The sequence below is a fragment of the Cyprinodon tularosa genome, unplaced genomic scaffold (genome assembly GCF_016077235.1).
Source record: "Cyprinodon tularosa strain WSP-4 unplaced genomic scaffold, ASM1607723v1 ctg212, whole genome shotgun sequence".
NCBI lineage: Eukaryota > Metazoa > Chordata > Actinopteri > Cyprinodontiformes > Cyprinodontidae > Cyprinodon > Cyprinodon tularosa.
In genome coordinates this window covers 378,308-405,634 of record NW_024038786.1, presented here as the reverse complement: position 1 = coordinate 405,634, position 27,327 = coordinate 378,308, and the positions used below count along the sequence as shown (strand labels likewise).

At 36.8% G+C, this 27,327-nt stretch overlaps 2 protein-coding genes across 4 annotated transcripts in view; one reads left to right on the top strand and one right to left on the bottom strand.

Moving 5' to 3' along the window:
- The window catches only part of LOC119783887 (activin receptor type-1-like), a 38,917-nt gene extending 20,978 nt beyond the window's left edge, over positions 1-17,939 (bottom strand). Inside the window, exons 1-2 of one of the 2 annotated variants that reach the window (XM_038285611.1) lie at positions 17,565-17,939; positions 14,862-14,918 (exon numbers count right to left, since the gene is read on the bottom strand). In XM_038285611.1, the coding sequence (XP_038141539.1) occupies positions 14,862-14,918; positions 17,565-17,662 (155 nt within the window). In that variant the 5' untranslated portion in view covers positions 17,663-17,939. The remainder of the gene's footprint in view (positions 1-14,861; positions 14,919-17,564) is intronic. The other variant, XM_038285612.1, reaches the window with a different exon arrangement.
- Positions 17,940-20,851: 2,912 nt separating this feature from the next.
- On the top strand, positions 20,852-26,345 carry LOC119783874 (uncharacterized protein C7orf57 homolog). Of its 2 annotated transcripts, none has more exons than XM_038285584.1 (8): positions 20,852-21,007; positions 21,199-21,245; positions 22,622-22,786; positions 22,885-22,981; positions 23,134-23,242; positions 23,442-23,515; positions 25,620-25,712; positions 26,037-26,345. In XM_038285584.1, the coding sequence occupies exons 1-7, from the start codon at positions 20,934-20,936 to the stop codon at positions 25,702-25,704; spliced, it is 651 nt and encodes a 216-aa protein (XP_038141512.1). In that variant the 5' UTR covers positions 20,852-20,933; the 3' UTR covers positions 25,705-25,712; positions 26,037-26,345. The 2 variants fall into 2 exon arrangements, with proteins under 2 accessions (XP_038141512.1, XP_038141511.1); XM_038285583.1 differs by having other exon boundaries at positions 26,034-26,345.
- Positions 26,346-27,327: the final 982 nt, after the last annotated feature.

The following is a 27,327-nucleotide window of genomic DNA, read 5'->3' as shown; positions in this document are numbered from 1 at the left end:
AAGTCACCAACTATCTATAGTCAACAGCTGAAAACCTAAACTTCATGTGCACCTTGGATTGGCCCAAGAACAGTGCATAAAAAATATGTAAAAATTGGTTTTCCTTAGCCTTTCCAAGCCTTGCATCAACAAGCGCAATGCAAAACAGGCGATTGAGCCCCTACTGGACTGTAGGGTAGTGAAGAACCGTTCTTCGTTTTACCAAAATTAGACTAATGCATTTGCCTGGAGAATGGAACCATGATTAGATCTTTAAGGGTAATGTTTGGTGCAAATGGGACAATGCTGTGTGGCATTTATAAATTCCTACATTGGCTTAGCAGCTCAGACTATGGTTTAAGTAGCAGGCACACTTTTCTTTTGCTTTGTATTGCTTATATGCAACCTACATCCGACTTGTTCATGACTGTTTGATCAACCAGATTATGATCTTTTCATGTTAAAAAGAATCTTAATCGTTCCGCTTACATATGTGTCACTAAATCAGATAATCGTCTGATAGTTTTCCAAGTGCCCGCAGTCTTAATAGTCGCATCAATTTTATTTAGTTTACAAAATGCCTCCACACAGACTTCTCTACAACAGTAGCAGTACCTGCACCACAAAAGGCCATTGTAATTAGCGGTGCTTTAGCATTACACTAGGTAATGCTAAAGAGATGCTGACATTAGCTATTATTTTCATAACCAGTGTGATGCTGTGCGACATGCACTGTCCTGCACTATGAGGTCGTGAACCATGTCGTCTAAAGTCTGTTGGAAGTGGCATGTAGATATTAGACATGATGTGCCTGCTGTAAATGTAGCTTTATATATCAAGTAAGATACCATTTGATGTTTCATTAAAACAAAAGACCGTGCCCAACATCTGTGTTTAACCTCACTAATACACCATTGCAAGATTACACAGTTATTCCCGATAAGGCCAACATCACATAAAACCACATGGATTGAGAATGGGAAGTCAATCATCATTCAAAATATTTGTATGATGCTTTGAAAACCTTTAAGACTAATGCTAGGATGTGTGAACAGCACCTAAAGAATCTCTGAAAAACTATTGTTTAAATAGAACTGGGTACAGCTACAATCCTGCAGAGTTCTACTGAAGAGGTTTTGAAAAGTATTCTTGGCTCCTATTTTGCACACAAGAGAGCTGTTTTCATAAGAACTACTCTAAGAAGTTGAGTAGTGATTAGGATGAGATGATTACACATGCCTTTCACATTATGTTGTTAGCACAGCTAAACCTAAAGAAGAAGCCAAGACGAACTAGAAAGAAGATAGATATTCCTGGAAATCTGACGATTATCCATTACCTACAACAGATGGTTCAAATAGCTTCCTAAAGTATATCCATGAGATTGGATGCTTTTTTTGACTGTTTTGTGTGTATTTATTGTCATCTTACATATTTTTCATTTAAAAACTGCCTATTTACCAGAGAAAATAGGGAGACATAACTTTGTCTGTTCAAAACAGGTAATATATACTGTGATTGATTGATTGATTGATTGATTGATTGATTGATTGATTGATTGATTGATTGATTGATTGATTGATTGATTGATTGATTGGAGGAAGTAATACCTAGGAAGGAAAATGAAAATATGAAAAGACAAGAAAAACAAAGGGAAGCACAAGGGCAGAAGGAAAGAAGAATACCTGGGAGGAAAAAAGAAACGGATGGACACAAGGAAAAGAGGACATAAAGGAAAGAAATGGAGAAGCAACATAAAACACTCAGAGGAGGAGGAGCAGAGGACACTAGAAATTAAAGGGCTGGTTATACTCCCGCAGCAGATTGTAGCAGTGAGCTTGTCGCAGGTATGACGCAGACATTTTTGATTATGCTCAATATTGAAGCGTGGTCTGTGCTATGTTTATTCCACGCCACAATGCAAAAGGGATGGACATGAGAGCAAAAAGAGCGGGGATCCAGGTGGAAAAATGGTCTCAGCGTTCTTCCGCACCTCGCTCTTCTAGCTGGTCCAACTTCACGAGTCGGTTTTGCAATCGAGGTCATACAAACAAAACAGGCCAGTAAGGTACCAAACAGGAGACGAATAGTGTAGAGCGGATGTAGAGGCCTACTGTCTGCGGCTAAGTCTGAGAGTCAGAGTATCTGCGGAGGGCGCGGGGACGTCTTTGCGTCCACAGCAAACCCTACGCAGACGACCTAGTTTCGAAGTATAAGTCAGCCCTAATGTCAACATGAATGAATGAAGTTTTGAAATTAAAGAAATGTTTACACTCCTATATTTCCCCCCACTAACCAAGATTTGGAAAACACTGACATCAAACTTCACACTTTTTCAGACTGCGTAGGAACCCTGTATTTAGTATTCAGGTCAGCTACAATGAGAGAATGACAAAACACTACTTTGTCTGATGAGCATGGTGCATCACCGAGGTTGAGGAGGGAGGCTGCTGAAGCCCTGCAGGAGCTGCTGAGTCATCACACTGGCAGAGAGGGAGAATCTGTGTCTGTGCTGGCAGGCTGGCACCGTTACCATGGCACAAATAGACCCAGCACCGAGGAAAACTGCAGCGAACCGCAGGGCGGCGAGTGGAAGAAATGGGCCGGGTTCGGGGCAATGCGGAGCCTGCTGCACCCCCCCGACTTCCCGACCTGCCACCACAGAGCCAAAGAGCCGACATGCCATCAGGGACGCACAGATGGTTCGCTCCTAGGTGGATGTGGGTGTAATGCAGACCAGAGGGCAAAAGCTGTGCTCTTTGCAGCAGCCCACATACATATCCACACCACAGCATGGCAGAGCGAGATGCTCACCTTTCTCTGCCAAGCAAAATACAACACAGAGAACAACTAAGCAGAAACTAAGTGTGGGGAGTTAATTACAAGAGCTCTTTACATCCGATAACCATCCTACAGAAACGAGCCATTAGAATAATCCATAATGTTGGTTATTATGAGCATACAAACCCACTCTTCAAAAAATCCAGAATTCTCCAATTTGACGAGCTTGTAGAATTTAAAATGGCTCAATTTATGTTCAAAGTATCTAAAAAGTTGTTACCTGAGCACATACAGAGCATGTTTTCTGAAAGAGAAGTGGGGTATAATTTAAGGGGTTACTCAAACTTAAAGATGCGCAAGTTGCGAACAAGAAGAAAAAGCTTCTGTATTTCAATTAAAGGTGTAAAGTTATGGAACAACTTAAATGAAGATTTAAAACAAAGCAATAGTTTAATACAATTCAATAGAAAATATAAGGAGGTCATTTTCAATAGAGATAGACATATGAGTGAGAGAAAGCAAAAATGTGTGTATTACAGATAACAACTTGGTGTAAGGGTTTGAAAAGACAAACCAGCATAAAAAGGGAAATGTTATAGGTAAATATTAGTAACTGCTGACTGCCACTTTGACTTTCACTTGACTTTGATTTTTTTCTTTTTTTTTTTATATAACAGTAGGACTGTAAGTTTTTATGTGTTTAGGGGGTAGGAGTCAATAAGTTTTCACTTCTTCCTACCCCATTTTTGAGCATGATATGTTAATGGAAACAAATATCTGTATTTTTCTCTTCTTTTTTTATGCACTTCTTGTTACTGTGCACTATTTTATTTTTATTTTTTTATATTTGTATCATGTTCAAATAAATCTCATTTCATATTAGATGATAAAAGGAGTAAACAACCTCAGCTAAACCATAAAGAAAGTAGACGTTCACAGTCATAGTGTCTAGCACTACACTAAAATAAAGTCTCACTTAGGAGCACACAGATGAGTCAAAGCATAAAAGATGAATATTTCTCAGGATCAGTGGAGATGAATCTGGATACATTTTAACCAGACAAATTTTATTGTTAATATGTCAACACAAAAAAAAACTATTCCATTCTCAACTAATCTTACAATTTATCACCCACACCATATTACTAGCTGTTGTGGGGTTATGTCAAAGCTCACTGCAAAAATAAAAGCTACAGCAATACTTACTGCTTATATGCTAATCAGTTTGGTTTCCCTGCAAACTGGGTAATGCTCACAACAAGGTGGTTTCAAGGACTTTTTACAGACATTTAAAGGAGCTGTTGTGCCTAAAATTTGACACCTTCTTTGCACCAAATCCTGGTTGGATCAGTGAAAAAAAATGCTTCAATCAAAAGCTGGATGCAATCTTAGCATGACATAGGAACAATATCTAGAGATAGACCCAGATTTTCTTTAATTACTCTAAATAAAACTATTCTCTAACTTGAGGACCTCAACAATCTAGATATAGATCAAATAAGGTAAAGATTGACAATCCAAATGACAATTTTATACTGTTTGGACTGATCGTGCTTTAACTGTATGACAAAAAAGCTATTATTTTAGCGAAAAGGAAGGCATGTCCGCACACTAAAAGTAATACATTAGTTATTATTCTGCACAACCGTTCTCCATTACATCCTGTATACCATAATTTGATCCACCACTATTCCCAGGAGCTGAAGACGTCTCCTTTTTCTTACATTCCTCTGTTTAGCAGCAGATAACCTTAAAATGATGCCAAACGCCCAGACAAGAGATCAACACAGCTGCGGACATGATTTCTCCAGATTTCCAGCAACACCTCGTCATGTCTGCTTTGGTAAAAGAGACTATTGATGACGTATGCATTTGTTGAAGGGGTGTCCCAATTCATAGGGTTCACCTTTCTGCCTCTTACCCCTTGTAGCTGCAGAGGAGGGGCAAGGGGAAAATGCATTTTGAATGGTATGAAACTTCAAGTCTTGTGTGCCATAACATGATGAGACCAAAAGTTGCGATGTATTTTTCTTTCTTCTTAAAAGAATAGGAATCAAGAATCGAAAGGAATCATCAAATCGTTCAAACCCTAATTCACATCCAAATAGGCTTTTAAGACCAAAAAATCATGTTCTGCAAAATGGTACATTTTGAGGGTCAGAAAGATAGGTGCGCTGACTAGGACTAGGACATATGTCAACAGACGCCACATTGAAAATAAGGTCTGAACATTTTTTTCGGTAACCAAAATTGTGGCAGCAATTTAATTTAGTTTTTCTTGTAAATGGAAATCAGCAGTTTTATTTGTCGAGATTTTCTTTTATGAGTGAAAAACTGATTGCTTTGGCAAATTTGGCTAAATTGTGCCAAACACATGTGTCCAGCACATTGTCTACACACTGTTTACCTAGCCTACTTATAAAAAGACATTCAATAAGATACAACAAAGCTAAACAAGGTCAGTCGATGGTGGTGCAGCTCAGATTTTAAAAGCCTCCAATCTAAAAAGGCTACAATTACAACAAAAGCTAAAACCCTGATATATGGATGCATTACTGTGCTACTCAGAACATGGAGCTTTTTTAACCTGTGGAAGCACATGTTCAGAGGACAAGAGTCCCATCAAGTAGGGAATGAAAGAGAGACTTCAGTGCTTTTGGAATTTGCAGTGCCCCCATTAGGCCCAGCTAGACTCCATCTCTCAGGGCCCTTCAGTTTCTCAGCAGTAGCCCTCTTTCACAAGCAGAGGAATGAGACCAAATGCAAATGGACCCCTGCTTATGTGTAATTGTCACTCATGAATTAATTGTAGCAGGCAGAAGCATAGCAGGTTTTTGTTCCCTGGATACACTGCTGCCCTGGGTGTTTGCTCACACACATACAAAGTACTTGCCCTAGATCAAATGTACTCTGAGACAATGGGTGTCTTTTCTCCCCGATGGCGCCCCACCCTACTAACCACCTACACACCAGTAACAACACTGACACACCCCGCCGCAAAGCAGATAAGCGTTTTGTTTACACTTCTTTTTTCTCGTAGAATTGCAAAACATCTGATTTGTTTTCTTTGCTCTGTCCAGGACACAGAATATAGCATACAGAAAGTATCATCAACAGTATTTAACTCCTACTGTGTAAAAAGAACATAAGCAGGCACTCTGAACTTTTTAATACATAAAATACTGTTTTTTTCTCTCTGCATGTTTCACCATAGCCTTTTTTTTGTGTGAAATAAACAAAAAAAAACTTTGAAGGTTTCCCTTCTCTTAAAAAGTCAATTGTCGTCACCATAGCAATCAAACATTCAAGTTCTCTCACACTATCCATATCTAGGATAGCTCCATAACTAAAAACAGCCAATTCAGAGCGAAACATACACATTTGCATCAAGGTGCAGCACTTACACACATTTAGCTCCGTCAGAAACCAGTGAGATAGCAGCCAAGAATAAACTAGCTTTGGCTGTCACGTCCTGCCTGGCAGAGACAAGTAAAAACCATGATGGGCCGCACCACACTGATAATCGCTAGGCAAACAGCTTGCAATAATACAATGAATGCATATACACACCGCTGTGTGCAACAGTGCAGATGGATCTGGTCCTGACATCCTGCCGCCAATCAAGCCTTTATTGTTGCCACTGTTTCCTGTCTTTCAAGAATAAAGACTTCTAAGAGATCAGGCCAGCTGTAAAGGTCCTCCACTCCTGTTTTCACATGTGCTCTGAAATCCTGAACTTTTATGGGCATTATCCCAAGAAGCAGGACGTGGGAAAATACAACATGAAATACAAAACTGGCTTTTAACTTTGTTTACCAAAATAAGATTTGATGCACATCATCCAGATGGCATCAAAAATGAGCAGACCAATGATATCCTCCATTATCCCTTTTCTTTGCAGGTATAATAGGTTCCACAAAAGCTCTATTGAAAAGTCATCCGATGATGAGAATTGCCTGGTGATTCATCTTTCCTGAAAGCCAGTAAAAAAAATTGTAAATCCAAAATTCTGCACAGGGGGGAGTAAAGTCACCTCAAAACCACAGCCTTCAGTGTGGAACTTGTTACAGAGCAAATAGTTAAGCCTAATTCGTACCTTTTTTGACTACTCTACTGCTCACCAATGCTTTATACTCAAATGCATCGAAGATGTTAGTACTTCTGTTTTTCCTTCACCTTTCTTGAGCTCACACATCGAAACTCTTAGGTTTTGGTAATCCTAGCCATGCTAATCTTGTATAAACTGCAAAACACAGTTTAAAATGTTAATTCATTCTCATTTGAATGCAAAAAACTGGTATCAACAGGTCAAAACTTTCCAAGGCTGCTAAAATGTAATATTCTGTCCCTGAAATCAGAAACCATCCATTTATCCATCTTCTTATGTCAAGTAAAAGTGCAAACAAAACTGAGCGTTAAAAAAGCATCAGGTTGAACATTGATCTGAGTTATAAAACACTGGTACAATGCTGATTTTATTATGTTTAGATAAACCATATTGAAGCTAGTGAAAGTTAATGATGTGCCTATATTCATCAAATGTTATCAATTATCAAGTCTTTTTATCATAAAGACTTGTTTAAACTGTCTTTATGATAAAAAGACAAACAAATTCCCAATCTAACAGTGGTGAAGGGTAATTCTGGGATCCACATTCATTTAGCATCTTTTTATAATAGTTGTAATCCTCCCATTTTCCTGGATGCAAACGCTTCTTTCATTTCATTTCATCCAACTCAAAAAATCAAAGTGAAATGAGTTTCTTTATGAATCCAAGTATACATTTTTTTTTCCTGTTTTCTTGTGAGCTCAACATTGTGCATGTTGATGCACTGAAACCTTGCATCAAACAAAATTTATATCATATTATAAAAAAAAAAAACTATCTGTTTTTTTTCTTAACATACAGAACAGACTGGAGATACTCTAGTACACGCCTCCAACAGCTGGAACTCATACCCCCATGATGGACTGACGTGAACATATACCCTTATGATGTACAGAATGGAAGATTTTTTTGCAGAATGTGGACAACATGCCCCGACTAAACAAGAGACGGCCCCAGCCAGGCAATGAGATCATAAAGATACAGAAACTAAAGCCATAACTTTCTTCCCTAACAGCAGAGCGATAAGACGAGAGCACTGAAGCGAGTGCAGAGCTTATAAAATGTGTATTGCAGACTGTCTCCAGTGCAGTCTGCCGTTTGCTGTGGAGAGCAGAGGAGCCACGAGCACTGCAAATCTATGCGGGTGTGCATCTGTGCAGACAGCAGTGTCTTGCCTCCCCTCTTCCTGTCTCCACTGCTCCTCATCCACATTTGAACACAGAATAGGAGGAAATCAATAAGTCTGTGCGAGGGCCACTAGATGAAAAAAAAAAACAGAAGAAAGAGGGCACTCCTAAACACCAAGCATTGGAACAAGACTGGAAATCCGGCAGATACAAAGGCAGTCCCTTTAATCCCATTCTCTACCCCCACTAGCATCCTAGCTCCTGCTGCGACAGCACAGCCCACGAGTCCCAGACAAGCTTCTCCTCATCGTGATCAGTTAGGGGCTCCATAAGGCTGATGATTATTAAAAGGCTCAATTTTTTATTTTTTTTGGGACTAAAAATAACACTGCAGACAGAGGGCCCCTTTGTAAAAAGCTGGACGCAAGAAGCAAACTAAACCCACATGCTGTGTGCTCCTCCGCAGTCTGCTGCCTCATCTGATGCCAGGTCTGTTGCTAGTAAAAGTTTCTCATAAGTCAGCACAAGCGCACCAGAAACAGGACAAAAAAGTGAAGCAAGGGCGCTATTCTACACTGCAGGGCAAACCCTGCTCCCTATTTCCCTCCACCTGCGTAAATACACATACATATTCTACCACACACACTTAGAGCCCTCCCTCACCCCCGTTTCCCCGCAGACTTAGAGCCACCTACATTGAAGAGTGATTGTCCACAGAGTCGTGCTCAGAATTGAAACAGTCTATCTTGGTCTCATAACTGCAGCTCCCTGGTTAATGACAGACTTTGTAACTCGATTCCACACACATACGGATACACCCCCCAGTCCTAAAACCCATCTAGAAGAGGTTTGCAGGGCTTTAGAGCTGCTCGCTGGCCGCACTTGCATATTGTTCCAGTAACCGCTGACAGACGAATGATTGGGTACAGAGAAGTGATTGTGTTCTGAAATCTGGGCACCCTCTGACAAAAAAATCGATTAGTCTTCACACCCAATTTCTGTCCCAAATCCTCAATGAAAATGATACACTATGGAGTAAATCTGACAGCTCAAGCTTTGAAAATAGTGAGACCTGAAGAGCCAAATTTGTTAAGACATTAATGAGATGTTAGGAATTATCTACAAACAAGTAGCAGAAAGCAAGAAAAGGTCACAGAAGTTTATAACTAAGAAAATAGTTTGATTTTTGGTTCAACTGAACAATAACTTTTAACTGAGACAGCTGCGGTTTATCTGGACCTCTGAAGATGTGTTTCCATCCAATTAAAATGAGAATTTTAAGAGAACTTTTAAAAGTTCAGAAAAAAAAAGGAAAAAAAAAGGAAATGCTCAAATGTGGCGATTACATTTGTATGAAGGGAATTAAGCGTTATTCCTATATTAACATGTCAAAATAATAATGATGTTGTTTGCAGCCATGTTTTTAAGCGAGAATAAAAACTTTTCTAGCATATTTTAGGGGGTTTATTTTCTAATTTTGAAGGCTCCATCAAGTTTTTCTGATTCAATTTTTCTAAATAAGAATTTAAAATAATAATGGAAATGCAGCTGGAGTTGTTTGCTGGAATTGTGAGCGTTTGCCAGGCCAGTGAACCGAAAACAGGGAGCAGGGATGTAACCTGTGGGCAATAAACAGAAGAAGAACAAGACAAGATCAAGAAGAAGCACAAAGTAAGAGCTCCAAAGCAAAGAAAAAACCATCTGTTTATATCTTATATGACTACGTGGAGGAGCGAAGAAGTGCGGGGGCACAACTACATTTGAATGTCAAGGTAGTAACAAAAACCCCAATTGAATAACTATTCTCGTTTGCATCAAACAATGCAGCTCTGAAGCAATAAAGCCCCCAAAACTATACGCTGAAAGATGGAATTTACTCCCTTTTACCAATCATCTCATTATCGATCATGGTGCACTGCAGATTTAATGACTGATTTTATTAATCTAACACTGAACCGCAGAAAGTGCATAAAAACATGAGGATTGGCTGCAGATATTTAGGATAGTTCTAGAGTTTAGGCAACAGAAGAGTGGCGCTTCACAGGGATCTTTAACATAGCAAGAGAAATCGTAAATGTATCCCCTAGTCACATGCACATAGCAGACCGCTTACTGCAGGGGCATTCAGGCCTCGCTCCCTACATGTACTGTACATTCGTCCACCACACGCAGCGATGATTTCTAGAATCTGAACTGCTGAGGCGACGTCTTTGATCCCACAGCAAAGGACTCGTGAGGCCAGACGTTTGAGCTCGTGGTGACAGCTAGCACCATTTTGTTGACAATTTAAGAGGTCGTGTGATGTCTGCTACCTTAAATGTCACGCTGATTTTTTTTTCCATCTTGCAGCATACTTTCCTATATCAAGTATTACATATATCCAAAAAACAAAAGTTCAAAACTTTGACTGATACTTTGAGAGCGGGGGTCTGATATTCTTCAATTATTACTCGTAGAATAGTTCCATTTTTTTTTTTTCATACTGTCAATTCAACACATTTTTCTTTGTCTACATATAATAGTTTGTCTTAATAACTACTTATTTCCAGTAATTTTCCCTTGAATCATCAGGAGAGCCTCAAGTCACAGAGTGAAACATTAATGATGGCAGAAAATCCGGCGGGGTAATACCGGCATGACAGCTGTAATCTCTAGATAAATATCAGTCAGATTAGTTGAGGGTTTAAGTCTGGCAAAAACTCTTGAAAGTATGTCAGCCCACTCATGCAGATCACTCCAGTATAGTGAACCCACTAAGGCTTTAAACTTCAGCATAACTAGGGGAGAATCTTTTATAGTATGAACAAAACTAACGTCACAAAAAACCTGTTACACATTATCTTTAAAGTTATTTTTTTTATCATAACTCTTTCACCGGCTCATCCAACTGATGGCGATTTTTCTCCCATCAACAAAAGAGATATTAAAAAATGTCTTAACAACAGCAGACATGTGATACAGCTTTTGCTGACAGCGATACCTGTAAACCAGATATTTCTGATCTTTAGGATTTTTTTTAAATCACAAGGCCTTTGTTCACCAGCATATCTGGTTGGTTTGGACGAAAATACTTTAAAAAGTTTTGTCACCATCCATTTTGAGATTAATTTAATGCCAATTCACACTGGACTGGTCCATGTATGAGTCTAGAAACTGGTAAAAGTGAGAGAAGTCAATTTTTTCAGCTGGCGCTATTTGCTTTTACACTGAGGATTTTCTTAGACTGGGGCAAACCGCGTCAGGCAGTTGCAACAGGTTTTTTCGGGGGTGGGGACGGGAGGGGGGTTATTACGCTGATGGAAAGCAAACAAAAACACAAAGAGCAGAGTCTGAATCAAGGCTTCTGTTGCAAACTTGGTGTTTAAATCTTGTACTCCTCCAACCCCCACTGCTTATTCCACTCAAATCTGCTGCTGCTGCTACACCGGGACAGACAAGCATGTATTCATGCTGCAAGAGATCCACTCCATGGTCCAGGTAAATAGCAGTTGTAACTGCTCCATAGTACAGTTCCAGGCTCTTTGATTGGGTTTTTCATCAATGTGATCAGCTTAAGAAACCCAACTCTGGCATGATTAAAAACAAATCAAGGGTTGGGTGTGAAAGCAGCCGATAAATCATACGCCAATTTGATAAAAAGGCTGCACATACATGCAGGAGAGGCATCATACACAACACCTGTTTGACTGGAATGCAACACAGTAGACCTGTGGTTTTTCAAAGTTAGCCCTCAGGGGCTGCCGTCCCGCATGTCTCAGATGTTTCCCTCGTTCAAAAATCCTGAATATGGGGAGTGGGTCATTAGCAGGCTCCTGCAGAACTGGATGTAATTCTCAGGAATGAAACCACTGGATCTGTAATGTGCAAGACATGACCTTAAAAGCCGGGAGTTGGACCCGCCAACTGTAGACACATAAATCACGGTAATCAAAGCTTTATCAAAAAACGCATTTAGGTTGGAAAAAATGAGCACTGCTTTGTTCAGATTGAGGTAAAGAAAATCCGTTCAAAAGTTGAATTAGTTCACTGATGCTCCAAGAAAACCCCAAAATGAATCAGACCAAGAGGTGTGGTGGCAGATTCACACTTCTTAAGTTAAAGAGGAGATTTTATACCAAATGTGCATCATAAAGATCATAAAGAATCTTTACCAGCATCATAAAAAATTGCATATATTGTTATATTTTTGTAAGGACATGTGGTTTGGTTGTTTGACTCTATTATATTAACAACAGGCAGAAGGCAAAAGGGATTTCTTTGGTTTGAATTTGCTAAGGATAAGGCTCGGGAGTTCAATCAACAGAAAATGGTGGAATACAAAAGGAAAATTATGGATATTATTAATCTTGACCCTGTGTAATCATCAGACTAAGAATCACCTACTTCTACAGGGAGAAATCCTCTTTTCAAAAATCTATGTCCTTAAATGCAACATATTTTTTGTCTGGAAAGAAGCCTTAGGGTTTCAGAAAATGAGGTATCTATCCTATCTTTTGATAAAATAATATTATGGGTAATCCTTGGAGACTCTTTGGAATGATTTTGAACAACTTCATCCGTTGCCCTACGAATGTCATTTATGATTTAATTTATTAAACATTAGAGCACATTTTATTTAACCAAACCCCATTTTTATAATTTATTTATTTTTAGAAAATGTGGGCTGAATATTGAGGTGATCCTTGGTTTTAGTTGTAGAAATACGATGAGCTTTTTTCTTTGGTGTTAAAAAAAACATTAAATTGTCAAAAATAAACAGCATGTAGGGTTTTAATATTCATATTTTTTATTACCGTAGCTAGGTAGTAAATTATATGTGATACATATTGTTTTTAAATGAAGGTAACACACAGAAGTGCTTGTACTTAAAAGGGCAGGATGTGGGTATTGAACAGGGGTACCAAAACACCTATTGGCTATTTTTGGGTTATGAGACTCATTTATCCTATTGGTTATAGTTACTATGATACATTTCTCTTCAAGATAACACTTTTAATTACCATACATAAACATAATTTGAACTAATGATGCTTAAAAACGCCAAAAAATAAGCAAATGTTCTTTTTCCTTCATTTCTCCCACTGGGTCATTAACGATTTTTTTAATTATCCTAATAGTGTATTCTTTTAAGGCCAGTTTTAATTTTAAGTGTGGGTTGTGATTGCTGTAGCATGCAGTCACAGCAATACGTTTTGTTTTTTTTATAGTTACTTTTATTGTTATTGCAATAATATCACAAAATATAATGATAAGATTTTAAGTCAATATCGCCCAGCCCCATTTTAGGAAAAATTTTTTGAGTTTACGTTTAAAAGAGATAGCATAAAGCAAGGCAGCGCTACAGAAGATATCCAGTTTGGATATTTTATCCCAAAATAAGAATAAACAGACATTTTTAAAAAACACAAGGGCATTGGGGGGCATCCTATCTGATTCATTTTAGTGAAAATATAAATAAAAGGTCACAAAGAGACCAGGGGCCTGTTTCAGAAAGGAGGTTAAGTGAAAACTCGGAGTTTGTTAACCCTGAAATGAGGGAAACTCTGGGTTTTCTGTTTCAGAAAGGGAGGTAAGTTAAACCTGAGAAAGCAGAGTAAGTCAAGCCCGTTTCTGAAAGAGGGGTTACTTATACTCAGAGTCAGTTACCATGGCAATTTACTCTGTGAACCTAACCTGGTCGGGAGCAGGTTTTCTTCAGAAAATCCGGAGTTTATTTTGGTCTCCTCCCCTTTTTTAAAGAGGAAGTGGTGTTTAAACACCTCATTGATTCTTTGGGGACATACAGTATTCATTGCACACATTTCAGTCACGTAGAGCGCATCAAAGGGAATGAAATGGCATGTCCTTTTATGGATGATCCTGTTTGTAAAGCCAGGTAGCTACTCTTCTCACATGATGTGCTTAAGGCTTACCTGCTTGAAGTATGTTTTTATATTTCATTTTCAGCTGCTGCCATGTTCTTTTGATGCCTGCAGGATTGCACCTATCCATGAAAACTAAATTAGGTTTAATAAAATACTGTTCTTCCAGTTTCACCTCTGATATTATAACAGTTGGGTAAGTTACTCTAAAATAGTTCTTAATTACTAACTACAAATTTTATCTTCAACAAGTCTAATTAGTTTAATGTAATAATTACTGTCTCTAGAAAGTATTGGTCTACTTACTAATTTGTTTTACTTACTTATTAATTACTTTCTAAATCCCAAATCAACCTCAACCACTTGAACAATACAAGAAACTGCACTTCTAATGCTTTCAAATAAACAATATTCAATTGCATGAATTAATCTTAAATTGACCAAAGTGTGTAACTAGAGGGAGAAAGTTCAAATCAAAATATACCTTTTAAAATTTGATATTAAATCCACTATTGTTTTATAGTCTTTAATTTAATTACAGTATTTATATGACTTAAGTAACTTAATTCATTACACCCAACACTGTATAAAAGTACCGTAATTAAAATGTAAACTTACGCATTGACTCGAGCAGCTATTTTCACCCAAGCTAACTCTCTCTCCTTCACCGCTGCAGCCATGTTGCTTTTTTTTTTAAAATACATGTTCAAATTCTGCATATGCTTGCATAAGCACATCCAGTTCTGCTGGTGAGAAATATGCACACCTTTTTTTGTCTGACGCTGTTGCCATGGTGACTCGTAATATCTGTGCTCCATTGATAATGGCTTTTTATAGTTGTGGTGCACGCGCTTAACTCAGAGTCAGTCAATTTAGAGTTGATTGAACTAACTCATTTCAGCTGTTCTGAAACCCAAAACTCAGAGTTTCCAATCTCAGGATAAGTCAACTCAGAGTTCAAGTTTTAACTCAGAGTTGGTTGAACTTCCTTATTGAAACAGGCCCCTTGACTCTGAAGCACTCTGGGCGATCTGACGTCTTCTGATCTGCTCGCCGTCTGCCCTACAGAGAAGAAGTCTGATGTCAGTGACTGGTCAGCTATGGGGTTACATTCTCCAGACCACACAAACGCATGACCGCCAAGCACCACTTCATACTGGCAGCTGTTACCATGATAAATGACCTGAATGGTGATCCCCTGAACCCTGCTAAAGATTCTTCAGTCACTTCCCTGACTCGTCCAAGTTCAGGGCTTTCACCTGCTGCTAATCTGTGGACTTTATTCTAATAATTTATACAGAATTAAATTAATTGCTGCTGATTATCCATAAAAACTGTCTGATTGTAATATGGAAACATTCACCATTTACTTTATAAAGGTACAAAATGCCAGTAATGCAATGGACCCCTGTGACTCTTTATTGCTCAGATCCACCAAGATGTTGGAAACATTCCTGTGAGATATTGTCGCAAACTGACATTACAGCTTCAGATTTACCTGCATCACGTCCATGACATAAACATTTGCTCTAGCACATCCCAGAAGCGCTCCATTAAAATGAGTTCTTCGAGATTATTTTCATGAAACCAGTTTAAAACAGTTTGGGTTTATTTACCCGATGCATTACCCTGCTGTTAGAAGCCATCAGATGATGAGAGAACAGTGGATTTGGAGGGATGACCATGGTCAGAAACAATACTCAGGATGTGGCTTTTAGACAACTGGTGGCTTAAAACTGGTCAAAATGGGCCGAGTGTATATCCCTCACATGATAGACGATCAGCAGGCTTAAACGTTGATGCAAGGAAGACTAGAACCATGCTTTCATGTTCACACCAAATTCTAACCATATCATCTTACTGTCTAAGGAAGACACAGGCCTAACATATTTCAACAACAAAAACTGAAAATTTAGACTTAACTGCCGCTCATCGTGACAACAAAGCCGATACTAATTAACCTACATTTTCTGTGCCACTATCAAAATGTCCTCTAAATTGTTGAGGTTCTCATATCTTGGGCATTAAACGCACCACAAGTCCAAACATTAGGCCCAATTAATTCACAATAAGAATTTATCATGTACAAAACATTGCATCCAACAAGTGATCTGTCCAAGTGAGGAGTGGCGGCCTAGTTATTAAGGCATAGAGCTTGGAATCCTGAAGTTCTGAGTTCGAGCCCCACTCCCACAGACTGCCACTCTGGGTCCCTGAACAAGACCCTTAACCCAACACTGCTCCCCTGGCGCCGCACAATGGCAGCCCACTGCTCTCCAAGGGGATGGGTTAAATGCAGAGGGAGATTTCTCCAATGTGAGATCAATAAAGTTTAACTATTATTATCAATTATATTATCTGTATTTAAGAAACAGCTCTGGTTGCAATCAACATCAATATCGGATTATTTCAGCATCCAAAGTCTCAGCTCCTTTCATGGTAATAGAAACATTCTGCTTCTGTTTGAGGTTTTTGTAACTCATTGGTTATTATATAGGCTGGTTGTTCTTATATTAATTGTTTTTGACATTTTTTCTCTGTTCAACAAGCCCTTTTCTACATTCTACAGTACAAAACAAGTAATAAAAGTATATATGATTGGCGCTTATATTGCATCAGGTCAATATCGTATCGGTCAATGCTCATATCGAAAATTTTAAAACTTATATCATGGCACCGATGTTGTGAGGTTTTGGTCTTAACAGGGATTTTTAGAACCATTTCCTGTTAACCTCAGATATGGTTTCTGAAATACAAAAAAGCATGGCTTTTTTTAAAATGCCTAATAAAGTAGAAAGTAATTGAAAGTTTGATGAGCCCATTTTGTGGCATCTCTCCCTCTAGATTAAACTGCAAATCACACAGCAAAAAATACAATTAAATGTAAAAATCAGATTTTCTTGTAAAGCTCCTAAACAATGAACTATAAAGAGAAACAGAAAGTCGAGGACCACTTAAAAGAAATGCATTACCATTCACACATCTATAGGACAATTATCTGCCTAGTGTTTTTAGCCAGTTTTAACACCCTAATAATGAAGCTTACACCTTCTCACTAACAAGCAAGCAGCCCCTGTGTGCATCAAAAATACATTTCCTGTTTCAGTGATTATTACAAAAAGCACGTTTATAAATCATCTACTTTATAATACTGCACGAAAAAACAAACAAATAATCCAGCTTGGATGATATTAGAGGATTTTCTTGCTGGATCTGTTGTTTCAGAGCCTGCTCTGATTCTAGCTGCGCCACCCTCCTGCAGGACACAGATTGTGATGCTAATAGCGCTCAACATGCAATGATGGGACGCACGATCAAACATCAACGACCCTCAGCGCTATGTAGTTTGCATGAAAATAAAGAAAAACACTTCCAACAAAGTCTCATCCAGCTGCCGAACAGGAGCGAGGATCTGAGCGCAGCTGCAAAAAGCAAACAGGGATTTCTATTCTTTGAGCCACAGGCGAGTTTATCAGTGAGTAACATCAGCCCGAGGCGTTCAAAAATGATCCAACACGCGAGTGTGGATCAGCTGTGCGTTCACCTATAAAAAGATACAAAATAAAAACTGAGAGCATTCATTTTGTGGTTCAAAAAAGGGAGGGGGGGCTTCACAAAAAACAAACAAAAAAAGAAGAAGTCTTCGTGAAACCTCTGACAGCAAACAAGCTAAACTTTTCATTTTCTAAAGGATATAGTTCAACTTACCCTCCGGTTGTTTTCCCAAAGTGCTCTGAAATGAGGCTACGGTAACCGTTGGAACTATTCTGCCATTTCCCGAGGATCCACCGACAGAAAAAAAACATTTGTTTTCCAAAGTCTGGAAAGCAGTCTTCATGACGCCAACATTATCACCATCCGGTTCGGTCAGTGGGTTCAATTTAAAGAACTCGTTAGGCACTGCTTCTTTTAAAAGAACTCAATAGAAGATACATTTTAGGACCAGGTGGTTCATCACAGACGGTCGGAGCGACCCGGCGGGGCTCGGAGAGATTCTACTCTATCGGCGGCGTTTCAAGGCAAAATGCCAGGATTGGCGGAGGAAGTTACCTTGCGGGGGAATTACTACTGTCTGGCAAAAATGACGTCAAGTGAGAGTTGTGATGCTTGTGCTTCCGGTTGGGCTTTTCAAAATAAAATCCTGTTTTGTTTCCACTACATTTTTTTTTCTTTTTAAATCAGTTTGGCAAAAATAAAAATGAAAAATGTCATTAAACCTTAGCAACGGACGTTTTAACTTTTAGACCAAGTAATATATATATTTTACTTTATTTCATGAAGTAGCTAAAAAAAACTATAAAAAATATATATCTTGTGTGTTTGAATAGAATAGAATAGAATAGAATAGAATAGAATAGAATAGAATAGAATAGAATAGAATAGAAAATCTCTTTATTGTCCAACAATGAGGAAATTCTGGTCTTACAGCAGCAAAATATTATAGAAAAAAATGGTCACACAAATGTGTACCTTAGAAGATTGTATGAAAAATCACATATTAGTGAATAGTTAAAAAATAAACAAATACAATACTGTAATAAATAACAGCTTTGGACATTTTTACAGTAATGGATATTTGAAAATAGCATCAATTTCAGAGATGTGTGAAATGACAGAAGCATGTTATATAACTGACAAAGATAAAAACTGTGCAAAAATCAGCAAGAATATACTGATGTAGTTTTGAGCATTAAAGAGTTCTAAGTACAAACGTTTTAGTTCAAACGCTGTTTTATGGACAGCATTTGTTGAAATTTAGGAGGCTCTTGTTTAAGTTTAATAATAAAAATGACATATATCATTTTTTTCAAGTTTGTATTTTTTAATCATACCCTGTGGCAGCTGACATTGAAGGGCAACAAAATTTTAAGCCGTAGAAATGCAAATAATAAACATACAGCAGAGAATGAAAATACAAATAGGCTAATGAAAATAGAGAAAACTAAATGTTTGCAGCTTGTGGTATCACATAGAAAGCGTGTTTTTCTGTTATAAATATAGATTTTCCAGATCCAGATTTTACAAAAAGTAATCTTCAGTAACAAAAGCAGTTAATCATTTTGATAAAAATTTATTGCACAGCCCTAGGTGTAATCCCCACAACAAGCCTATGTACAACTACTGATAGAACCATACAAATTATAGTAAAGGTTTTAATCCCTCTTCCGCATTGACATTGAGACGTATTTGTATAGAATTTGTCCTCACTTATTAATATATGTATGTGGTAAACATAAGAAAACTTAAAAAAGATAGATATTCATATCTTGATGACAAGATATGCATATTAGAAAAAACATGATTTAGATTACACTTGATTCAACGTTATTATCAACGTTATTATCATTGCACATTTTAAATGTCTTAAATGTTTTACATTTTTTATGATATCCTTAAGAAAAAAAAGGGAAACTGTGCAAAATATCATCGGAAACACAAATCTATAAACATATTAAATGTTACTGTAATCAAGTTTTGCTTAAGACAGAATGCTGCTACAAGAATTGTTTAATTATTTTAGTAATACTGGCTGTTTGTCATTAGAAAATACACAATTTAAACTGGGACGCAAATTAAATGGTAAGTCATTTTATGGTGTATGATTCATTTTTCTATTTTAAAGTCACAGTAATAGAATTTTATATTGAAATTAAGGGAAGCTCTTTCCATCCCTGAATTATAAAGAACTTGATAGCCCAGCGTTTAAAGGACTGTGCTGCTCTGTGCATATTCACTACATTGAAGGAATGAATAAACTACTTTAGGAGCCAGAAAAACAGAAGGATGATTCACATCACTGAGCATTTAAAAACGTAATTTCTCTACACAAACAAATTATTTGTACGTTGGCTGTAATTTTAGTTTACGACGGTGCTTAAGTCTTCAAAAAAATATATAGTTTGGGAATCATTTGTTGTTCTACTTGGACTATGTCTTTTTTTTTTCTTCAGATAGTGATGAATAAAGCAGCAAACTGAATGGAGGTGTGAAAAAGTTATGTTTATTTATATCACTATTTGTTCATACTTTTAAAAACTTGAAGGAATTGTTTACATCTTTCTATTGCAAGCGTCTAAAAGTAGTGCTACAACATGAAGTTAGGGAGCCACCATTTATCTTGCACAGCTCATTAACCCACCAAAGCAATCATACCAAAATGCTGTAGGCAGGATGAGGTGCACATGATGTCCACCAAAGCTTCTCCAGACCCTGTCATATCTATCACATGAGCTTAGAGTAAACCTTCTCTTATTCATGTTAAGTACCAAACTTCTCATCTTTGATGTTTTATACAATTGCCCATTGGGATCAATAAAGTCTTTTTTATATATACAGAATTACATTATTTCCTGGTAAGGCCAAATGATCTCCAGGGGACATCATTCAGAGGGCATGAAGCCCTCAGGGCATCTATATGAAGTCTGTTCAAAACATCCTGGTGGAGCTGAACTGCCTGTGCAACCTCTGCAGGGTGCAGGTCATGCTACCATTAGAGACAGTGACAGTGGTCGGATGAAATAGCAATCAAAAAACAACTTGCAAAAAATATCTATGGCCACCACCTGTAAAGTTATTCCTTTTTTTTGGGGTCATTTTATTACTGACCCTTCAGCACATCTTTTGTTGATTTTATTAAAACCAAAAAGCTAATTTAAAAGTAAAAACAACCTCTAAAACTTAACAAGCTACATAAATATCACAGAAGTTTCATTAACTTGATATCATACTCTAGTTTAAAATCATTCCTTTAATTAATTCAGCTGTGTTTAATAATTTTTTTTTTATTTATTTATTTATTTATTTATTTTTTTTACTTTTTTATTTATTTGACTTTCTAATTAAGAATAACAATACATGGGGATAAAAGCTTTTTTATTCCAAAGCAGAAGTTTTTTATTATTATTATTATTTTTTCTCGCTTATGTTTGAGCAAAAAAACTTGTCAGTTGGTTTCATGTCGCAAATGAACTGAACTGTAACTGTTGTGTCTGATAAGAAAAAAAGATACGGTTCAGTGTGAACAGTTCTCCCTTCGGGTTCATAGCTCAGCAGCTGCTGTCAAAGGAACCCGTTTCCATGGTGACGAGTTCACAAACTTCCAAACATAGTGGATGCAACAGCGTTTTGTTCTCCTGCAAGATGAATTCAGAGTAAGTGACACACGTCCGAGCTCAAATCCGAACTTTTCCGTACTCCGTTCAAAGTTTACGTGTTGTTTTGAGGCTTATGCTAAGCTAATTTTGGCTAACCAAGGCTAGTTACCTAAACCAACCGGTTTATGCTAGGATTAGCATCCTGCTAACGTCTCCCGTTTTGTCTGTTGGCTGTTTTTCCTCCTCAGAACGTCCTTAGTTTTCTCAGGCAGCGATGTTGAACCAGGAAAATCGGGTAAGTACAAGGATTTATGCTTTGGGATTAAAAATAGCTATTTATTTTTGAAGAGCTACTTCCCTTACTAAATCTACTAATTTATTCAAACAGTTTAAACAAAGACTATGAACCAAACTAGAAATGAATTATTAAATCTACAAGGTAATAACTCTGATCATCCAACTTGGGAAATTTAAAATCCATGTTGGGAAAATGAAAAGAAAGTAATGAGGAGTTTTGGATGGACAGTTGAAAACAAAATAAAAGAATTTAGAATTACCAATTTAGAAATCACCCAGGCACCAATATCAGATATAGCACCATGGATTCTACCAGAAGCAATAGTAGATATGTCACTAATGGAAAAGAAACAAGATAAATCTACAGAGTAGATAGTAATTTAATAGTTACATTTAGACAAATATTATCAATATATCCAACTTTATACAGAATTTAATATAAAAATAGGAATTTCAGATGGATTATCAGTATACACATGGGAAATGTTGGCAATATTATTAGCTTAACTCTGGGTAGAAGATATAAAACCATTAAAAACAGTAATTCGTTCAGATTAAAGCTCTGCATTATGAAGTTTAAAATATAATCAGTCAGATAGTAGGATGGTCATCCTATTAGAAATATTTCATACATTATTCAGAATAAAAAATATGGGTTTGATTGTTTTATTTGTGTGGGTTCCAGCAGATATTGAAGTAGAAGGAAATGAGAGGGCAGGTAGAATGGCAAAGAAGGCAATTCAAAATCCGATTAGTTTTACAATTAAAACAAGTAAATCGGAGTGAAAGAGTATTATTAAATGAAAACTGATGCAAAAATGGCAAAAAAAGGTGGGATGAAGAAAAAACAGGAAGATGGTTCAAAAGCATACTACTGGCAAATGTGGTTACTGTGGAAAATATGAAACAACAGAACATGTTATACTGGAATGTCATAGAGAAGATATATGAGGAGAGCGTTTGAATGTATTAAGGAAAATATGAATTTAGTAGATATTTTGAGGAAGAACTTGGGGAGTAAATTTATACAAATAGTTATTTGATTTTTAAAGAAAACTAAATTATGTCATAGAATTTGATTATTGAGAGGGTGAATGTGTGTATGATATAGACGGGTGCAGTACAATACAAAGTTATGTATAAGTATGTAGTTTTTTTTGTTTTCTTTTTTTGCCTTCCTTAGAAATTATATATATGTCTATTAAGTAGATAGTCCATCACAAACCACACTCCATACCAGTAAGTGACGATAATGCTATTAAATGTTTTTGGCAAACTGCCAATAAATCCAACCAGAAATAGAAGAAACAAAGAATATTTGTGTATCTCTGTTTACATGTGTGTGTGTGTCTGTGTGTGGTTGCACCCAAACAGGTGTCAGAACAGGCTATGTAACACAGGATGGACATATCTCCCAGATCCCCGGATTGTCCAGAACCACTGGTTCTCCACCTGAGGAGAGGAACCGTGGGAGAAGAGCTGCAGTGCTGAAAAGCGATTCTGACTATTTAAAATTGGCGAAGCAAGGAGGCCATAAGGGTAGACATATTGTGTTTCTTTTATGACATTCATGTTTCATCTTGGCCTATAAATACCACATTTAAATACCTTTTCTTTTCTCTTTCTTGATTTGGTAGAGCTTTTGTGGTATGACGAAGCAAATGCTTGTAAACAAAATGCATACAAACCTCCAGACTGGTTCAGCATGGACTCAGGAGATCCCAGCCCAATAAGGTGTTTAAAAAATATCAGATCCTACATTTAGTTTTAATTTGTGATAATAAAAAGACACTATGATTAGAAGGACCCTAACCTAAATACCACTAGGTTTTTGTGTACATTTTACATATATAATTAAAAATGTGTTCTTTGGGACTCATTTGTAGCAACCAGAACAAAAGACCTGGAGCCTATCTACCACAAGAGGCTCCTTTCCTGAGTGACAACATGTCTGCCTGGGAGAGAGATAGAGACAGCGGCACTGGAAAAGAAAAGGTGTGTAGTTTTTAATAACATTACATAACTGATACTACTTGATCTTGTTTGTTTTGCTTTATGGCTGAGCTGTAGGTTTATTCATGATGGAATCCTGCATTATGGTTCCACTTTTTGATGCAGTTAGTTGTTTCTTTGTGATTTAAACTCAGCACAGGTTGTCCAACCCAATATTCTCTGACTTTGTGCTGTTTTTTAGACCCCAGATGCTAATTACAACCAGATGGAGGAGTCCCAGAATCCCAATCAATATGGGAGCAAGTATAAGAAGATGTAAGTCACTCTGATCACAAGATGGTGCTGTTGTTCTTTGTTAAATGTTCTGACACTCCCATAAAATATTAGTTGTGTTTTTTTTGTTTTTTTTGCTCTAATTTGTAACTGAGCTTCACTGTTTATTGAAATGTAAAGCAACAAGGAAATCAGCTTTTGGACTGCAACATTAAGAATCCAGATTAATACACTGATGTGAACTGTATACTTAACAATGGTGTATAATATACTCAGTTGTCTATATGTCTTATATTTTCAACTACACCATGTTATCTGAATGAAATCCATTTCTGATACTGTTGAGAATTCTAAAATGTTTAACTTGTAAGTCATGACCAAGTTAAACTAAAGTGAGGGAAGGCTTTTATTTGGAAGAAAATATAATGTTGAACTGGTTTAAACTCTGCAGGCAGCAACAGCTTTAGATACAAATCTAAATGTGAATTTCCCGTATTTGATTATCCAGATTTTTCTCATTTATAGCCACTTATGCATATTGCTAGTGACACTGCCATTTAAATGATATGCAGATATTACTTTTCTCTTGCATTTTAAATGTTTTCTAACATCCTATCTTGCTTTTGGTTTCTTAATTCAGATCCATTTAAATTCAAACAGAGTATTTTAATGTTCTGTGATGTTAGTGTTTATAACAAATTTATTCAGCAGTGATATTGCAGTTGCAAATTTCAATGTATTTTCTTGGTACTGCATGTGACAGACTCACACAAACTGTATATTTGTGAAGTAGAACGACAAACATTGCTGCAGGTGTTTAAGGGGTATGTCTCTACCAGTTTTACAAAATAAAAAAGACAGATTTTAGCCCATTCTTGTTTCCAAAACACCTCAGTCTCAGACAGGCTGGATTCTTTAATCTATATCATTGCTTTGTAGCTTTTCTTGTCTATTGGATTAGATAGGATTGTTGTCCTGCTGGAAGGTTAACCTCAGACCAAGCCTTAAGAAGTTTTCTTCTAGGGTTCACTCATTGTTAAGTGAACACTCTTCAAAGACTACTCAAAGATTCTGACCTGTGGATCTTTGTAGATCTCCCTGAGTTACAAGCAGCCTGTGTTGTCTTCCTCTCTGATTAATTACCAGGAAAAATTACTCAAATTTCAGTAGAAAAGGAGCCTCTCGCTCCTACCTCCGGAAATATTTGTTGCTCTTTTTAACAGATTTTTGCAAGATATCTGTTTCCTATTGGTGTTATCCTAGTAATAATCGTAACAACTCATAACATGAATATTCTAGAAATACATATGTTGTGATGACAAAGCAGAAAATCAATGAGCACGTTGCAGGATCAGGTCAAATACAGCAGCTCAAAGTGCAATGGCTTCTAGAGCATTCTGCATGTGCAACTGTTTGTTTGTTTTGGCCCACAGCTGTTCAGAGCTTTGTGTCCCTGCACCTCAGAGACAATGTCAATGACATGGCAAAACCCTAAAGAACACAATCCTCACTGCTAAGGAGGCAAAATGTTGAGGACCATAATTATTATCTTTAATACAAGGTTATACATCAGTTACAATGATTTTCTTATTGGTACTAAAAGAAAAGCAACACGGGAAAAAAAAAAACAATATTCAAATCTGACTCCCCCCCCTCTTTCTCATTTAATAATTTTGAATTGTGGAAGTTTTTTTTTTTGGTGAAACCCCTTTTTTCAAGAATTAAGTAGTAGAATGATAATGTCAGAAAACGTTAGTTTGGAAATACCAATAGATGACTGTGTTTCGGTGAAAGAAAACCTCTTGTAATAAGTAACCAGAGTTTATCTTGGGATACAGTAAGGGGTTGGTAAACAGTAATGTGCATGTTTAATGTTTAACCCTCGTCAGCTGTAATACCTTTGGCTTAAACCATCACACACTTGCCACTGTTCCAGTATTTGTAATAAAACAAGTGATTAAAATCTATCTATCTATCTTTCTATCTATCTATCTATCTATCTATCTATCTATCTATCTATCTATCTATCTATCTATCTATCTATCTATCTATCTATCTATCTATCTATCTATCTATCTATCTATCTATCTATCTATCTATCTACTTATTTTTTTTATTAATTTTTGTTTATTTTTTGCTATTTCAGAATGTTTGACAAGAAACCAGCACCTGTTGACATGGCTAAGCTGTTGAGCTTTGGTTATGCAGAAGACAGAGAACCTAAGCAGTAATTTACCAAGTAAGTTATGCAGCAGTAGAGTTACAATCTCTTTTTCACAGTTAAACGTTTCAATGTTCTTTTTAAAGTGCTTTCAGGAATCACTTCTTAAACGATAAAACAAAATGAAGGCAGGCCATTAACCAGTGTACTGATTTTTATGAGACTGCTTTATGAATAAGCACAATGAAAGGACAGATTTGCTGTGTAAAACTTTAACATTTGAGTCATTAACAATTTATGATGCACTTTGACAGTATTATGTAGATATAATGGTGACTTATGTGGGAACGATTAATGGAATGACTCTTACTCTTTTTTTATTTTTTTATTTTATGTCAGCAGGCTGAAAGACTGCCAGATGTGCAGTAAGTGGGTGAACACACTCCAAGAAGAATATTTGCCATCATTCCCTCTGACATTAATTTCTAAACTTTGTCCTGCTGAGCCAGATGAAGCGTTTGAACAAGTTCAACATCTTTAAAAGTGTGAAATTGAATTGATTTATTAAGAATATAGTGGATTGTTTATGTTACCTTAAGTGTTGCCTCATTGTTGCCTCATCTAAATAACGGAGAGGCATTTGTTCAAGGGTTTGTTTGCTGTTGATGTTAAAGTTGATTAAAACACGTCAAATAAAAGTTCAGATTTTGATGACTGATTCTTTCTTGCTTTCCTTGTGAGGTCAGCCTTTTTCACTTCTTCAAGATACTTTAACAGACTAACTTATAGTTCTGTAACTAAAACATTTGACGAGTCTCACCTCTTATTTCTTTAGCTCTATGAACAATATAGAATTTCTCTTTAGAAATGTTTTACATGGAGGGAGTGTAGCGTTGAATAGGAGATGAATGGGGACAGAAGCTACAGTATATGCTACCACAGCCGTATTTAACAGATGGAAGGATGTTCTCAGCCTTGAACTCCTTCCTTTTCTTCAAAATGTAACAAAATGTTCATTTTAGCTTCATCAGACTACAAGGCACAGAAATCTAAAATTTAAGGTATTTGCCTTTGATCAGATTTGCAAAGATTTATATGAATTCTTCCTTGCTGATAGTGTAGAATGTTTTTTTATTAAGGTAAGGACAATTCAAACAATGCAATCATTTTGCTTTTCTTTTAAGGCTAAGCCACATGTTTCACATCAAAACACTGGGACACATACTCTGTCTACTTCCTGATATGTATATGGTGTATGATTATGAGGAAATTCTTATTTGTTTTTACAGTTGTGTATATTTATTCGCTTAAAATAATTTATTAGCTTCATGCACTTGGCGATTTCACCAAATAATGAACTAGATGTTAAAGTTCCCCCTGAAATCTAGCATTAATTCTTTTGTTTTTCCCATGATGAAGTAGTGTGCTTGATGTGCTGCCTTAAATACTGTACATCCCCAGATGTATTCTTTCTATAAAATATATGTTTTAGCATTTTTATCTTAACTAAAGCAAGAAAAGTTTTGTTTTTAACACGGCTTTGAAAAAAGACATTTCAAAACGACTTTAAAATGCCTAAAAAAAATCCTGAATATGGTTATGAAATTTCATGCATGAAAGCTTAAAAGCATAATTATCTCATCTGTTTATTTATCAGAAGGATTATTCTGGTGTTGGTTATACATTATATCCA

Bases quoted from the DNA above. Each gene is read 5' to 3' on its own strand.
- LOC119783874 (XM_038285584.1), top strand. From the start codon at position 20,934: ATGGTGACGAGTTCACAAACTTCCAAACATAGTGGATGCAACAGCGTT. The intron at 21,246-22,621 runs GTAAGTACAAGG...GCACCCAAACAG, and splicing joins TGTTGAACCAGGAAAATCGG to GTGTCAGAACAGGCTATGTA. The intron at 23,243-23,441 runs GTGTGTAGTTTT...GCTGTTTTTTAG, and splicing joins GCGGCACTGGAAAAGAAAAG to ACCCCAGATGCTAATTACAA.